The following is a 16,731-nucleotide window of genomic DNA, read 5'->3' on the forward strand; positions in this document are numbered from 1 at the left end:
TAACAAAGCTTTAAAACATGGACACTATTTTAGTTATCAGAAGGTGCTCACATTTGCAGTAGTAATCGTCTGTAACACTTTTCCTCTTCTGCAGCCAAGAAATCCTTAAGGAGCGTTCGCCTAGTTTGAGTGAAAGGACAAGGAACAAAGGTTAGATCCCAAGGGGAATGGAGAAGCCCTGCAAATAGCTGTGCTATTTTCCTTTGAAATGTCCATGCTGTATGGAAGGACTGAGTATCTGATTCTGTGACAATGCCTTCCACATTGAATCTCAATGCGCTGCCAGAATGCTAGGGTTTCTGCAACCACTCAACAGTTTAACTATTTGAATGACGATCTCCTTGTTAAAAAATTTAGCATACTTGCAAATTTCATCTGCAGCATCACCTGGCTTCCTGTGGTCCTGCCCATCACCTCAGCATCATGATGCCCTCTGCAAAAACGAAATGCCAGCTGATGTTAGCTCTGAACTGTTCCTATGTCCATTTTATTCTGTGGCTGAATCTTGTATGTTTTTCACAATCTAAACACACAAAGCCAGATTAAATTCTGTGGCCAGGCTTAGGGTCCCCTTCCTAGCCATTCTGTGTCTGTGTCTGTGTCTGTGTCTGTGTCTGTGTCTGTGTCTGTGTCTGTGTCTGTGTCTATGTGTCTCTCTCTGTCTCTCTGTCTGTCTCTGTCTCTCTGTCTCTCTGTGTCTGTCTGTCTGTCTGTCTGTCTGTCTGTCTGTCTGTCTGTCTGTCTGTCTGTCTCTCTCTCTCTCTCTCTCTCTCTGTGTGTGTGTGTGTGTGTGTGTGTGTGTGTGTGTGTGTGTGTGTGTGTATGTAGCAGAGAACAGCCACAGATGCTTGTCTTTGTGTTCCACATTATTTGAGACAGAGTCTCTCATTAGCTAGCTGCCTAACAGTCTTCTGGGGATTCTGCCTCCGTCTCTCATCTTGCCGTAGGTTCACTGCCATTCCTGACATGTGCCACCCTGATCAGCCTTACATGGACTCTGGAGATCCGAAGTCTGGCCTTCACCCGCAGGCAGATGCAGCAACTATGTCATCTTCCTAGCCTTAACTTATTTTTTAAATGACATTTTTCTTTTTATGTTTTAGGATCATTTTTTTTACTTATCAATTATATGCATTGTATTTCTTTGTATCTATTGCAACTGGCACTGTGTGTGTGTGTGTGTGTGTGTGTGTGTGTGTGTGCCCGGAAGAGTCAATACATGGGCAGACAGTGGATCTGAGTAGAGATCGTAGAAGCAAACCCACACAGATGTGTACAACCAACTTCCCCCCACACCCCCCACCCCCCACCCCCAGAAGGTTCAAAGGTGACTCAGTTGTATCAGGACCTCTGGGTACATTTACAGCAAATAGATGTCTATAAAAAAACAGAAGAATGAGGAAGAACTTAATAAGCCATATTAAATCAGCCATACGGATCCTCAGACCTGTATCAAAGTGAGCTGAAAGTGCACCCTCACCTACACGTGCGGTGACCCCTGCCGGAGTTGGTTAGAACTCAGAGAGAAGAGCTAGCACGGGATAATTGTAAATTATTTAGTATAAAAGTAACAGAAACTATAAAAATAGCCATTTCGCATGTGAGGTAGAACAATGCAGTAAGACTCTCCTTGCCTGGGATGCTTCACGCCCTTAGATCTTTTTAGAACACGGTGGGCTGTTAATGAATAGAATTGGAACGCCAGGCTGATGGGAGATCTAATTACTTCACTCTCGTGGCATGACTTGCATTCCAATTGCATTTGAAAAATCTCTCCTGGTAAATCCTTTTTCTTTTTCTTTTTCTTTTTTTTTTTTTCATAAAAATATTTCTCACTTCCTAATCATTTTTATTGTCACTTTTTATAATTTTTTAAAATTAGCATACATTAATAATGAGTTTTGTAATGACGTTGTCAATCATGCATGTCTTTGTACTGCACTCCTAGTCATGTCTCATTATCCTCTCTTGTTTGTTACACCCTCCCACTGGTGCCCTATGGCCCACACACAGTCCTTGTTCTTTTATGTCCTGTCATTTATATATGTGTGTATATATATGTGTGTGTGTGTGTGTGTGTGTGTGTGTGTGCATGTATACATATGTATATATACATACACGTGTATATATTGAGGCATTTTGTTATGTATCTGTATTAAGTTACTCTCCTCATTGCTTGTATAAAATACATAACAAGCAACTCATGAGAGTGAGGGTTTATTGTGGCCTGTAGTTCCAGGGTATGGTAGAACAAAGCAGGGAAGTCATGGCAGCCAAAGATCGAGGCTGATCACAGTGCACCCGCTGTCAGGGAAGAGGGAGAAAGGAGCATTTGGCTCAGCGAAGGCTCCCCTCTTTTCTGTAGTCCTGCCCTACAGCGCAAGGAGTGGTCCTGCCTACCTTGCAGTGGGTAGTCCCACTTCAAGAATTCTTGCCAAAGTGATCCTCAGGCACAGGCTGGCTTGTTTTCTTGGTGGTTCTAGATCAGTGGCTCTCAACCTTCCTAATGCTGCTACCCTTTTAATACTGTTCCTTGTGTTGTGGTGATCCCCAGCCATAAAATTATTTTGTTGTTACTTCATAATTGTAAATTTGCTACTGTTATGAATCGTAATGTAAATGTCAGATATGCAGGATATCTGGCATGTGATCCCTATGAAAAGGTCATCCAACCCCAAAGGGGTCAAGACCCACAGATTGAGAACCACTGTTCTAGATCCTGTCAAATGGATAATCAGGTCATTTTTGTAAACATTGTCAATTTAGAGCATACAAGCTTGTTATGTCTTATGGAGCCCTACCCTGACTCCATCTTCTAACTCCAGCTTTCTTACAATCTATACCGGGACCTTTAGGGTCTTTACAATTGTCCTCTAGGCATGTATTTTTAATATATTTTTTTACATCTAGAGTCCACCTATGGGGAAAAAATGTGATGGCTGTAGTTCTGAGTCTGGCTTACTGAACTTGACAGTTTCACCCATTTTCCTGTGAGTGACACATAAATTGTTTTCTTGATGATAGAATGGAACTACACTGGGTGTCTAACTCACAGTTCTTTACTCATCTGCTGGTACACATCTGGACCGACTGCCTACCTTGGCACTGCGAGAGGTGCTACAGCAGATGTGGCTGGCCTTGATCTGTGTAGCTTGTGGATGCCAATTTCTGCAGGTATATGCCCGAGGCCTGTAGAGCCAACTCATGGGGCAGGTACATTTTCAGCATTTTGAGGAGTTTTCAACCTGGTTTCTCCAGTGTCTGGATTAATTTAAACCCTCCAACAGTTTATGAGGGTTTTGTTTGTTCCTCCCTCCCCGCAGTTCTTGCCAGCGTGTCCCCCCTTGTTTGTTGTCATCGTAACTGTTGTGAGATGTAATCTAAGTGTAGTTTTTAATTTTATCTCCTTCTTTATTTTGAGACACGGTCTCACGTGTAATGTGTAGCCTTAGCTAGTCTGAAACTAATTCTGTAAATGATGCTGGCCTCAAGCTCACAGAGAGCCACCTGTGTTTGCCGCCCAAAGGCTGGGATTACAGGCCTGTGCCACCAAGCCTGCCTCTCAGTTTTGTTCTGCGTTTTCCTTTCCCTTCTACTAAGGGTGTTAAACATCTTTCTCGTGTATTAATTGTTTCTGCTATTGGGAATTTCCTGTTCCATTAATTTTTCCCATTTATTGATTGCATGATTTGTTTTGGTTTTTTGTTTGTTTGTTTGTTTGTTGGTTGGTTGGTTTGGTTTTTTTTTTAGGCCTTTACAGATATTAATCCTTTGCCAGGTGTCAGCTGACAGAGTTTTCTCCCGTACTATAGTCTATCTTACTGTTCCACTGAAATGGCTTCCCCTGCAGAAGCTTTTAATTTCGTGTGATCCCATTTGTCAGTTCTTGCTATTATTTCCTGAGTGGCTGCGGTGCTTTTCAGAGACTCTTTGCCTGTGCCTGTATTGCGGCGTGATCTCCCTGTGTCTTAATCTAACCGTTCCAGTGTTTCATTTTTCTGTATTAAGGTCTTTGATTGGTTTTGAATTTTGGTGCAGGGTGACATCCTTCTGCGTGTGGATATCCAGCACCAACTCTTCCCTTACTTGATTTTTATTCCTTTTTAGTTGTGGATCTGTCCGTATGAGGAGATGAGGGTGGTATGCGCAAAGGTTCGGCATCTCCCTGGAGGTGGAGTTACATGCAGCCGTGGTTGCACTCTTAGCCACTGGGACATCCTAACTCCATTCCTTGAAGAAACTGCCTCTCTATTTTAATATACTTTACATCTTTAGTCAAATATTGGTGGCTGGGGTTTGGTGAGATTCTCTCTGGGTACTCGTTTCCATTGGTCCATGTGGCCTATTTGGTGCTTTGTGTCCCTGTATTACAGTCTGAGGTCTGCTCTAATGATACCAGCCACATTGTTCCTTCTGCTTTGGATTGGTTTCACTATCCAGAGTCATCTGTGCTTCCATACAAATGTGAGTATTTTTCCTCTATTTCTATGAATAACGCCATCATTTTGATGGGAATGGTGTTGAGCCTGTAGACTGCTTTTCAGTAATATTGCTATTTCCATAACACTAACTCTCCTAGCTCCCTCCTACCCTTCCTCCAGTTTTCCTCCAGAATCTTTCAAGTTTTTGTTATAGAGATTTCACCTCGTAGATTTATTCTTTTTATTTTCTTTAGGCTATTGTGAGTGTGATTGCATTCTGATTTGTTTCTTAGTAAGTTCATTATTACTATATTTTAAAAAAAGCTACTGACTTTCATATGTTGACCTTTGTGCTGAGTGGTTTTCTGTCAACTTGACTCAAGCTAAAGCCATCTGAGAAGAGGGACTTGGAAGTAAGAAAATGCCTCCATAAGACTGGGCTGTGGGCAAGCCTGCAAGGCATCTTCTTAATGAGTAATTAGATGGGCAGGGCCCAGCCATTGTGGTGAGGTGCTTCTTGGGCTGAGGATCCTGGGTTCTACAAGAAATCAGTTTGAGCAATCCATGAAGAGCAATCTAGTAAGTATCACCTACCTCTCTGCATCCTAGGACCTAGTGTTAGGTAGGTCCCTGTATTGCCTGGGTTTGTGTGCCAGCTTAACAGAAGCAAGAGCCATCACAGGGAAATAGCCTTACTGAGGTGATGCCTCCATGAGATCCAGCTGTAAGGCATTTTCTCAAAGAGCGATCACTGAGGGAGGGCCCAGCCTATCGCAGGTGGTGCCGTCCCTGGGCTGATGGTCCTGGCTTCTATAAAAAAGCTGAGACAGTGTGTGGAGCAAGTACTCCTCCATGGCCTCTGCGTCAGCTCCTGCCTCCAGATTCCAGCCCTGCTTGCGTTCTTGTCTGACTTCTTTCTTCAGTGGTGAACAGCAATATGGAAGTGTATGCCAAATAAACCCTTTCCCCTTCAACTTGCTTTTTGGTCATGACGTTTTGTTGCAGCAAAAGGTACTCTAAGATGGTCCTTGTGTTAGGTAGGCCCGAGGTTAGGCAGGCCCCTGTGTCTTAGGGAGGCTCCTGTGTGTTAGGGAGGGTCCCTGTGTGCTAGGGAGGGCCCCCGTGTGCCAGGGAGGGCCCCCGTGTGCCAGGGAGGGCCCCCGTGTGCCAGGGAGGGTACTCTACTGGCTGGCTTTGGTGCCACCTTGACACAAGCTAGAGCCATCAGAGAGAAAATAACCTCAGTTGAGGAAATGCTATAGGTCATTTTCTCAATTAGTGATGAATAGGGGAGAGCCCAGCCTATTGTGGTGGTGCCGTCTCTGGGCTGATGGTCCTGGGTTCTAAAAGAAAGCAGACTGAGCACGGCATGGGAAGCAAGCCGGCAGCAGCACATCTGCATGGTCACTCTATCAAGTCTTGCCTCAGCTTCCTGCCCTTTTTCAATTCCTGTCCCGACTTCCTTTGATAATGAGCAGTAGTATGGAAGAGTAAGCTGAATAAAGCCTTTTCTCCCCACAGTGTTGCATCACAGCAATAGTAACCCTAACTAAGACAATTTTGAATCTTGATACTTGACTAAAAGTATTAAAACTCTTAAAGGGATGGGTTTTTAGTGAGGTCTTTAGTATCTTTTAAATATAAGATCATGCTTTCTACAGATAGGAGTATTGATTCCTTCCTTTCCTTTTTGCACCCCTTGAACATCTTTCCCTTGCCTTACTGTTCTACAAGCTAAAGCATCAATCAATGTATTGATTAAAAGGAGAGAAGGCAGGTAGGTACCTTTGTCTCATTCCTGATTTTAGGTAAATACTTCGAGTTTTTCCTCCTTTAGTATAATATTGCTGTAAGTTTTTCATTTATTAAGGTATTCTGCTATTACTATTTCTTCTGGAATTTTATCATGAAGACATGTTGAAGTTTGTCAAAGGTCCGGTTGAATGAGTAATGAGTTGGTTAGATCATGGCTTTACTTTCTTGGGAGACACTTATGTTTCGGTCTCTGTTGCTCATTACACAGCTGTGGAAGTTCTTTACATCTTCTTGATTTAGTTTTGATAGATCATGAGGGTCTAGGAATTTATCTGTTCCTCTTAATTTTTCCATGTTCTTGTTTTGGAATATGTTTCTAAAATGTTCCCTAATGATCCTCTGGGTTTCACTGGTGTCTCTGTAATCATGTGGTTCTTCCCTTGGCTGATGTTTTCAGAGAGCTAACTCTGTTTTATTGACTCTTCATTTTGCCCTTTTAGTCTGCATTTCATCAATTTATACCCTAATAGACTTTCTTTCCATTTACTCACTTGGTCTTTGGCGTATTCTTGTTTTTCTACAATGTTAAGGAGCAGCTTTAAGTTATCTGTGTTGTTACTGTTTGTTATGTAAACTTCTGTTAACTTTCTTCTTTGAAATCTCTCTACTTTATTCAAAAGGTTGTAATTGCTTGTATTTTCATTCTAAGAAGTTTTCATTGCCTCCCTAATTTCTCAACACTCCAGGGATCATTCAAGAGTATATTGTTCAAGCTTCATATATTGTTAAGTTTTATTTCTAGTTTTTGTCCCATATTATCTGATAATATGAAAGAAATCAGTCTAATAATTGTGAATTTGTTAATACTGATTTTTATGGTTTAAATGTGAATCATTCCTTGTAGACTCATGTGTCTGAACACTTGCTACCCCAGCTGGTGGTGCTGGTTGAGAAAATTTTAGCACCTTTAGGAGGTGGAGCCTTGCTGCGAGTTACTGGGAACTACCTTGAGGATTTGATGACCTAGGCTTACTTCCTGCTCACCTCTGCTTCCCAAGAGTGGACACAACGTGGCTGACCAACTTCCTGTTCCTGCCACCGTGCCTTCCCTGCCTGGTGCCATCAATTTTTAGTGTTATGATGGGCTGGAACTCACTGGAACCATAAGACAAAATAAAAGCAACCCTGTTCTCTCTTAAGTCATATTTGTCATTGACTGATTTTACTTTATGGCCTAAACTGGGTTCTGTTTCAGGGACAGTCCCAAGGAATGCTGAGATAACCTCTGCAGTGTGCACTCTGACAGGGTATTCAGTAGATGTCTCCAAGGTCCATTCGATCCAGAACAATTAACTCCAAAGTTGGGTATTTTCTGGGTGATAGCTATTGAATCCCTGAATATTACAACCTCTGAACTATCCTTCCCTTGGGTGCAGTGGCGCTTGTGTTGCAGCATTAGATGTCAGCGGTTGGTACATAGGCTTGTAATTGTTTTATCTTTTATGGGTTATTTCTTCCTTATCTGACAAAATTTTCCTTCCAGTCTACTTTATTCGATATACGAATATGGATTGCTTTTAGTTGTCGTCTTCCTGCTTATCCTCAGTTTCCCTTTGTTTGGAATACCATTTTCCACACCTTTCACCTTTCATCATAATCTATGTGACATTTCTTGGTTTGGGTTTTTGGTAGTGTTTGCTTGTTTGTTTGTTTTTCCAACCAGCTAATCTTCTAAGGGGAAAAGTTAAACTCACTGATATTAGGCTGCCACTGAGCAGACTCTTTTAAATTAGTTCACCCCTTATCCATCACAGAGTTTTTCTGATCCACTGAAATGAAGATTAACTTCTCCCAGGTTTTTGCTTCTCTCTTGTTCTCATGAAATTTACTCTATCTTGAGCTCTTGTTAGTTTCTTCTTCTTCTTCTCTGTGTATAATCCCTTTAAGATTATTCTTCAGTGTGTTACCTTAGTGTTGTTTGGCTTTTTGTGCTTACCTTAGGTCTTTCTTTCCTTGTCACTTTTAAAAGATAACTTTGCTGGGTATAATAATCTTAGTTGTCAGGGATGTTAGCTTTCAAGCCTTGAAGTATATCGTTGCATGCTTCTGTGACAGTTATTGTTTCTACCTAGAGGGGAGAGGAGTTTGCCTTTGTTGGTGAGTTGGCATTTTTCTCCTGCAAGTTTTAACGTTCTTTGCTCTGTAATCCTTTCTTATTTTATTTTATTAAACAAGTCTCACTGTGTTGCCCTGGTTGGCCTGGCACTTTTTGCTTGTACCAAACTTGCCTTAAACTCAAAAAGATCTACCTGCCTCTGCCTCCCAGCCAGTCTACAGAAATGAAAAGTTTGGAGAAAGTCATTCTGAATGACATCACATACTGAGTCATCAAGTTTCCTGGGGAATAAATGACTCACTTTAGAAAATGGGGAGTTATTTCTTAAATAAATTCACTTTTGGGACAAATAGGAAACATTTTATAAATCCAAGTTGGCTTCAAATAAGTGATATTTGGGCATTAACATCTAGTTTTGTCTATCTTCTCTGTTTCTTTGCCTCTCTGTTCTCTGTCCATTTCTGTGTGTGTCTCTCTGTCTCTCTGTCTCTCTGTCTCTGTCTCTGTCTCTGTCTCTGTCTCTGTCTCTGTCTCTCTCTCTCTCTCTCTCTCTCTCTCTGTGTGTGTGTGTGTGTGTGTGTGTGTGTGTGTGTGTGTGTGCATCTCATATTTTTTTAAGACAGGATCTATGTAGCTCTGGCTGTCCTGGAAGTCACTGTAGACCTAGCTGGCCTCAAATTCACAAAAATCTACCTATCTCCACCTCCTAAATTCTGGGACTAAAGATGAGCCCCACTGTGCCTTTATTTCTCTGAAGCCTTGGGCCATCTGTACGAACATTGAACCCAAAGTCAATGACACCGAGAAAGGCAAATGGCAGTAAACTGGGATGGGAGATTCTGTTTAGAAACCTTACAATGTTGAAACCATAGTAACTTCATTCTTTCCACATGGATCAGTACATATTAACAAAACTTACATCTCTTTCCCCCTCTGTAGATGCGGACCACCCGCAAGGTTTCCGTCTGGCCTGTGGGCCTAGTTGGAGGCCGACGCTATGAACGTCCATTGGTGAAAAATGGCAAAGTTGTTGGCTGGTACACCGGGTGGAGAGAGGACAGGCCTTTTGCCATCGACATGGCAGGTGAGCAGTATACACGGGGCATTTTGTTCCCGTGGAATGGGGCTTAGGATGATGCTCGTAGAAAAGACCAATCTGCATAAAACCCTGAACGGTGTACCTCATTCACCAGAGCAAATATTTGATATTCAAAATAGGTTCCTTGAAATTTTTAAGTTGGAGTTCATTTTGGAAGTGGCAAGAGAATAGCCATCCTTCTTTATTATCTAGCAGCATTCACGTATCCGTGTTGGGCTGGGCATGAGGGATTTAGAGATAATGGCACCATGACACCTTTCTGTAGTCTATCACCTAAAACCTTTTGGTACCTCTGTCTAGAAGGCTGATTGATGTTTTAAACATGCTTCATGCTTATTGATAAATTTGACAAGGAATTTTAAAGTTTATTGATAAATTTAGCGGCGTATTGATACATTAAATAGCTTGAACATAAAACTGGATGCTGGCTTTCCACACATGCATTACCTTTTGAGTAGAACTATGTTTTAAAGTTTGTATCTCCTGACCAACCAACTGAGTCAAATGAGATCTGTAGTCAAATTAGACCGCAAGTTTTCAAATACTGCATTTTCTGTGCCTTGTAGACAGTGATGCCCTTGAGGTCCTGTGCAAGGATGGGGTTTGAAACATGAGCGTTACAGGGAGGACAGTCGCTGCCATCGGTGCCTGACAAGGTGAAGAGGAAGGTTTCGGGGTTCATGGCGTTCATCACCAGCACTGTCTTGTCAGCCCGGGTCCCCCCCCCCCAGTTCTTTTGCATGCATTTCCCAACCACAGTCAGAGCCTCTGTGCTCAAGATTCCGGCAGCATGAATCCTGCACCCTAAACCAGACTCGCCACCATAAGTCTGATAATTTCAAGAGAATAAGGTTATAAAGAATACTAGAAGTTAAAAGAAAAGACAAGAATACTAGAGGTTTAAAAAATGAATACTAGAAGTTTAAAACAAAAAGACTACTAGACGTTAAGGTTGAAACTCTCACAAATGGCTGCATGGTGTATCTGTCACAGTGCATCATGAGAAGAGACGAGTGATTTTTGGTCCACAGTCTACATGCTACAAAAGAGCATAAACTTAAGGATATTTGCTGCGGTCCCTGGCACCTTGGCTAGTCTAGATCCCTTGTTCCTGGCCCATGGCCCAGACCCACTCTCCATATCCTTGGGTTTTTGGGGGGTTTTTGTTTTGTTTTGTTTTGTTTTGGGTTTAGTTTTATTTTCTGAAAGCCCCAGAGCTAGGCTGGCACTTCACCTAACGCATTTGCCTGGAACAGTTGGCAGGCAGGTAAGCCATGGTGGGGAGAGCCCAAGGATTCTTTCCTGGGCTGAGCACTAGACTGGACACCTGTATAGGAGCTTGTCTCTAGAGGGACTAATTCTCCCCTCTCAGCAGCCACTGACTACCTGTAGCTTTTCATCTTGGGGCGGGGACCATGGAACTATTCTGCCCACATTGACCTGTCCACTGGTGGTTATTGTGCAAGTCTTATTCAGATAACTATGTTGTTGAGAGTTCATAGGTACATTTCTCTGTCATGGTTAGGTGACACTAACAGCAGGCATCCTGGGCCTTTGGTGCTGACACTCTCTCTGCCCCGTTCAGTGATTTTCTCTTAGGTGTGAGTTGGGTAACCCATGGTCAGTTTTCTGATCCTGGGGATTCGTAAGAGTCCTTTCCCATCTAGTCTTCATCCATGGCTCTGAAAATACAAGGCTACCCATCCTGCATGTTGGGAAAATTGAACATCTTTTTTTTTTAACTTTTTTTTATTAATTCATTCATATTATATCTCAATAGTTATCCCACCCCTGTATCCTCTCATTCCTCCCTACCCCCCCCCCCGCTTTCCTCCTACTCCCCTCCCTAGGACTGTGACTGAGGGGACCTCCTCCCCCCTGTATATGCTCATAGGGTATCAGGTCTCTTCTTGGTAGCCTGCTATCCTTCCTCTGAGTGCCACCAGGCCTCCCCATCCAGGGGACATGGTCAAATATGGGGCACCACAGTTCATGTGGAAGTCAGTCCCCGCTCTCCACTCAACTGTGGAGAATGTCCTGTCCATTGGCTAGATCTGGGTAAGGGTTTGATGTTTACTGCACATATAGTCCTTGGCTGGTGCCATAGTTTGAGCAGAACCCCTGGGCCCAAATCCACCATCATAATGTTCTTCTTGTGGGTTTCCAGGACCCTCTGGATCCTTCTATTTCCCCATTCCCCCATACTTCTCTCACCTAGAGTCCCAATAGGATGTCCTCCCCTCTATCCCACTTTCCTGATAAGTAAAGCTTTTCATGGGACATGCCCTTGGGCTAGTGCCCAGATATAAGTGAGTATATACCATTTGAGTTTTCTTTTTTGACTATGATACAAGCAAGATCAGAAAATGGAGAAGCCGTGAAAAGTCCTTCCAGTTTTCTGGGACACAGTGTCCTCCTGTGGGGAAAGAGGCAGCTGCATGAGAGTACCACTGCCTGCTGTCCCCTAGTGTCACACCTTGGTAAATGCAGGAAGAGGCTGAAGTACTGGACATCCAAGCAAGGATCCATGAGACAGGAGAGATAGGAGATGGAGGCACCAGCTAACAGACCTTTGGTCCTGGATTTCCCTGGCCCTTGTTGCAGGGACACTTCCCAGACAGTTTTCAGGACACACCTTTTACCTTGCTCGAACAGAGACAAGATGAGAGCAGCTTGGGTAATTCCTAGCATTTGTTTCCAAATTGCTGTTTCTGAAATTCAGGGAAGACACGTGGGTTTGTACACTAGGAGTTTTTATTGCAAGACCAGAGAGATATCTTCACTGCTAAAGTCTATGGAAGTCTCTTCTCTGTGGCCCTTTTCTACCCCTTTCAACACATTTTCAAATCACAGTGCAATACGCGCATCATAGCAAAGTGTGATCTAGTTGTTTTCTTGGTATTTTCTACTTTAAAATAGCAATGCCGTGTTTCCTGTGAGAATGGATGAATGAATGTGTGTGACTGAGAGTCTGGAGTGAGAGAAGTGCCTTCATCCTACAGAGCATTGTGTTCAAGGCCTCTGTGGCAGCTGAGAGTGAGGACTGGGCGTACCGGAGTTCAGGTCTCTCCGGTATTTATCAAGATGATGAGGAAAACATGAAACATGCAACAGTTGTGGGCTGCATAGCTTTGAGGCTTTGAGCATGCTCAGCAGCAGTCCTCAGACCCCACCATGTTGGCGCTTCTGCCTCGTGTAGTCTATACAGCAGCCAGACTTTCTTATTTCTCATAACGGACCTTCCGGAATGCCGAAAAATCGCTGCTGTCAGACAACACAAGACACAGCTCTGAAGTTCTCCTGTGTGCTCAGTGTTAATGACGGGAGTAAGATTGGATTTGTTCCACAAGGGCATTAAAAAAAAATAAAAGGCCTCTACTCATTACTCCTTACCTTAACATTCCCGTGAGATGGAGAGAAAGCCTTGCGGGCAGCCCTGCCGTGGCTTGCTGTTGGCTTCGGGTGTACACTGCTCTGCCAAGCCGATGGGGACCCTGGAGTATTTGGACAGGGCTGTGCCTCAGGCTTTTATTCCCAGAATAACTCTGGCATCTGACAACTGACTCAAAGAGGCAGGGCACACAGCGTTTTTAGCCCGGCTCTGTGGGCAGAGAATTACTTTCAAGTGACAGTCTCATTTCGGCCGCTTCCACAGAAATGTCAGTAACAAACATTGCTTGAAACGACTGAACTGAAGGTAATTTGAAGCTTAGCCAGGGGTCCAGATTTGCTTAAATTCAGGACTTAATGCAGAGATCCTTACATTGAATTCTTTTTTCCTCCCACATACTTGCTTATATTTTTATATTAAAATGTTTTCATAAAATATATTTTGATCATGTTTATGTTGAGTTATTTTTTAATTTTTATTTTATGTGCATTTATGTCATTTTTCATACATTTGGTTGTGATGTGAGCTACCATGTGGGTGCTGGGAATTGAACTAGAGTCTTCCAGAAGAGCAGCCTATGGTCTTAACCACTTAGCCATCTCTCCAGCCCCTTATGTTGAATTCTTAAAGTTCACATGTACCTTAGCATTAACTCTAGGAGGCTGCAAGCAGGACATTGTGCTCGGTAAACAATGCCATGTACAGTTCCTGGGTGACTGTCTAGCACACAGGGGGCACTCTATTCTGGTAATGCCATGGTACTAGCACTAAGCAGCTGAAGCTGGTGCATACTCCCATAAATCTGAGGGTTTCGGACAAGCCACACTTTGGGTATTCTCAGGCCAAGTATGGTTTCAGAGTTTCTGTTGTAATAATGAGCTCATACCCAAAAGGAGAGGTCCGCTTGGTGATATCCCCGGGCCACTGTTGATGTGTCAGATGTCTCATGAGTGACACAGATGAGATGTGATTATGAAGTGTTTCTCACATGTGGCTTACCAGGAGTGGCTCCTTAGATGCCAGCAAGTCCTCTGAGCTCCCTGCCTGAAGTCAACAAGCGTAGGTATGTGAAATCCCTGAGAAAGGACCTGTTCATTCAGGGAGAGGAGAGCTGCCTGGGATTGTAACCTGAGAGACGGAACTGGAGAAGATGAAGGTCCTGGCATGTGCCCGTGAACATGGTAGCTGAGAAGATGCCCGGAGAAGTAAATGGTGCATCTGGTCGTTAAATACCGCATGCTACAGATGATGATGATGAATGTATAGTTTTAAGAGCCAAACAGCCATGGAGACAGGAGGATAAAGGGGCTACACTCAGTAAGAATAAACTGTTGTCAAAATGGAGGAAAGTCAGGTTTTCAGTGGAGCGGACAGGGGGACGCTAGATCTGTGAAAGCAATACAGAGGTCTGGGCAGGACAGGAGTGCCAGAGCGTGGTATGGGGGTGTGAAGCCAAGAAGTGTCCAAGAAGATGTTACTGAGACAGGCAAAGGTAGGATGACTCCTGAGGTCTCCTCAACTCCAGGGGTGTCACTTGAGGCAAGCTCTGGCTTTAGGAACTGAGGTGGCTAGAAGCCGAGGCTCTGTTCACACTGTAGTTTCCGCTGACACTTAGCCTTTTCTGACAATTAGGCTTGGTCATCTTACCAAGTGGCAGAGTTTCTAGATTCTGGGGTCCATCCTAGATCTGTGGGGGAAGTGGGTAAATAATGGGTGTAGGGCTGGAAGGCCCAAGGGTGACTTAAAAGGTGAGGGAAAGGTGGTGGCAGTTTCAGGAACAAAAGAGCATCATCTCCCTCCCTCTTTCCACCCCTCTGTCTGACTCTGTCTCTCTGCTCTGTGTGTTTGTGTGTACGTGTGTGTGCATGCGCGTGCGTGCATGCAACTTGCACACGCATATCAACTGCACCTGGTAGAACACTCATTACTTGGGAAATAGTCAGAAGGCTCACCTTTCTGTCAAGGACACCTTTGACTATATCACAAGTTTGAAGCTAATCTCAAACAGTGGGGGTGTAAGAGGGAGAGAAGGAGGGAAGGGAAAGTTTGAACATTCCAAAGGAAAAGAGATTGGGGAGGGGGAGGGGCTGGCACTAGGATATTAGACGGACCAGTTCTTTTGGTAGAATCGCCTCTTACTTCTGGGTGAAAGGTGACATTAGTTAAGACAATAAATATAAATAAATAAACAAGTAAATATTAATACGAGGACTGGAAAGTAGAAGGTCTAGGTGTCAAGTGGGGCTTATTTGCTGGGTGTTAAAGGGAGAAGCTGCATTTGTCCTTCTTCCACACTTAACTGAGCACACTTTTGGCATTTAGATTTTTCATGACTGACACAAATAAGGTGATAGCATGAAGTGTGTCTCACAGTGACTTACCAGGGATATCTTCTAGATGCCTGCAGTTCTCTGAATTCCCTGGCTAGAGTCCAGTGGTGATAGGCTCGTGGAAGCCATGAGAAAGAGGAGGAGATGAGCTGCCTGGAATTGTAGCCTGGGAACAGTTGCCTCACGTGGCCAGTGGGGAGGTACCAGGAAGATGACCACACTGAGCCTGGAGGGAAATTCCTAGCCACTGACCCTGAGCTAGCAGGGAGGGTAGAGTTCACAAGACTCAATACTGATTATAGCATGAGAGATGGCTCAGGGGCCAACCGCACTGTCTGCTTTTCCAGAGGTCCTGAGTTCAATTCCCGGCAACACAGGGTGGCTCACAACCATCTGTAATATGATCTGATGCCCTCTTCTGGCATGCAGGCATACATGCAGATAGAGTACTCATACATAAAATAAATACGTCTTTTTTTTTTTTTTAAGTTTAGGGTCAAACTTGGTGTGCACAGAACGGCTCTCTTGGGTCAGATTTAGGACAAATGTGGTGGAAGAGGTGGCACTTGACAGTCACCTTATTTCTGCTGTGCCAGAGCAAAGAGGGACCGATCAGTGGGGCACATTTAGAGAACAGTAGGTGGGCTATGAGTCACTCTTGGGTAAAAGGCAGCTGAGGTCAGATTGTGAGGACTTCGTGACTGCAGCATACGATTCCCTGAGGCCGTGGAGAATCTGAGATGTCTCAGATAAGCAGCTCGTGTGACTAGAAATATGTTTGCAGCCTCAGCAGCAGGTACAGTGTGAACAGTGGCTGCGGCTGGGGGCTCTGCCACTATCTGAGTAGAGGGAGAGGAGTCAGGGTAGGAGGTAGGACGTGAGAGGAAGCCTTAAATGCCACAGCCATCAGGGACATAACATTTTAAGGAGCCATTTCATTTTATGGCCATAAATAAGCAGACATTTAGATTGTAACACCTTTTCTGTTGCGTGATGTGATGACCGATATGTTAAATGTAAGTTTGTCTTAATTTTAACTGATGGAGTTTGTTTTATCCTTTGAGCTGTACTTTTTTTTTTTTCAGTTTTTTAAAGACAGGGTTGCTCTGTATAGCCTTGGCACCTGCCTCTGCTGGGATTAAAGGCATGTGCCGCCACCAGCTGGCTTGAACTATAATTTATATTTAGGAAATATGATAATCTTGGGTAGTTAGAACTGCCTGTTAGCCAGAATACCAACTGTGTAAGATTAGGAGTGTGCACAGTAGGGGGAAATGCCATTACCTGATGTGCTGTAAGGTTTTATGTCAACTTGGCCCAGTCATCTGAGAGGAGAGAGCTCAACTGGGAAAATGCCTCCATAATAGCAGGTTATAGACAATCCTCCTGAGCATGACTTAATTAGTGGCCAATGGGAGATGGCCCAGCCCATTACAGGTGGCACCATCCTTGGGCTGGTGGTACTGGGCTTTATAAGAAAGCAGGGTGAGCAAGCCAATAAGCAGCACCCCTCCATGGCCTCTGCATCAGCTCCTGCCTCCAGGTTCCTGCCCTGTTTGAGTTCCTGTCCTGACTCCCTTCAGTAATAAGCAGCAATATGGACGTGTAAGGCAAATAAA

The 16,731-nt window shown here is 43.8% G+C and overlaps 1 protein-coding gene across 2 annotated transcripts in view; it reads left to right on the forward strand.

Annotated features, from left to right (window-relative positions):
* Positions 1-16,731, forward strand: part of B3GAT2 (beta-1,3-glucuronyltransferase 2) — a 69,044-nt gene that overhangs the window by 31,187 nt on the left and 21,126 nt on the right. For both annotated transcript variants that reach the window (XM_084754289.1, XM_084754288.1), the window contains exon 2: positions 9,232-9,376. In XM_084754289.1, coding sequence (XP_084610415.1) covers positions 9,232-9,376 — 145 coding nt within the window. The remainder of the gene's footprint in view (positions 1-9,231; positions 9,377-16,731) is intronic.

The sequence above is a fragment of the Acomys minous genome (assembly GCF_964271855.1).
Source record: "Acomys minous genome assembly, chromosome: 13".
NCBI lineage: Eukaryota > Metazoa > Chordata > Mammalia > Rodentia > Muridae > Acomys > Acomys minous.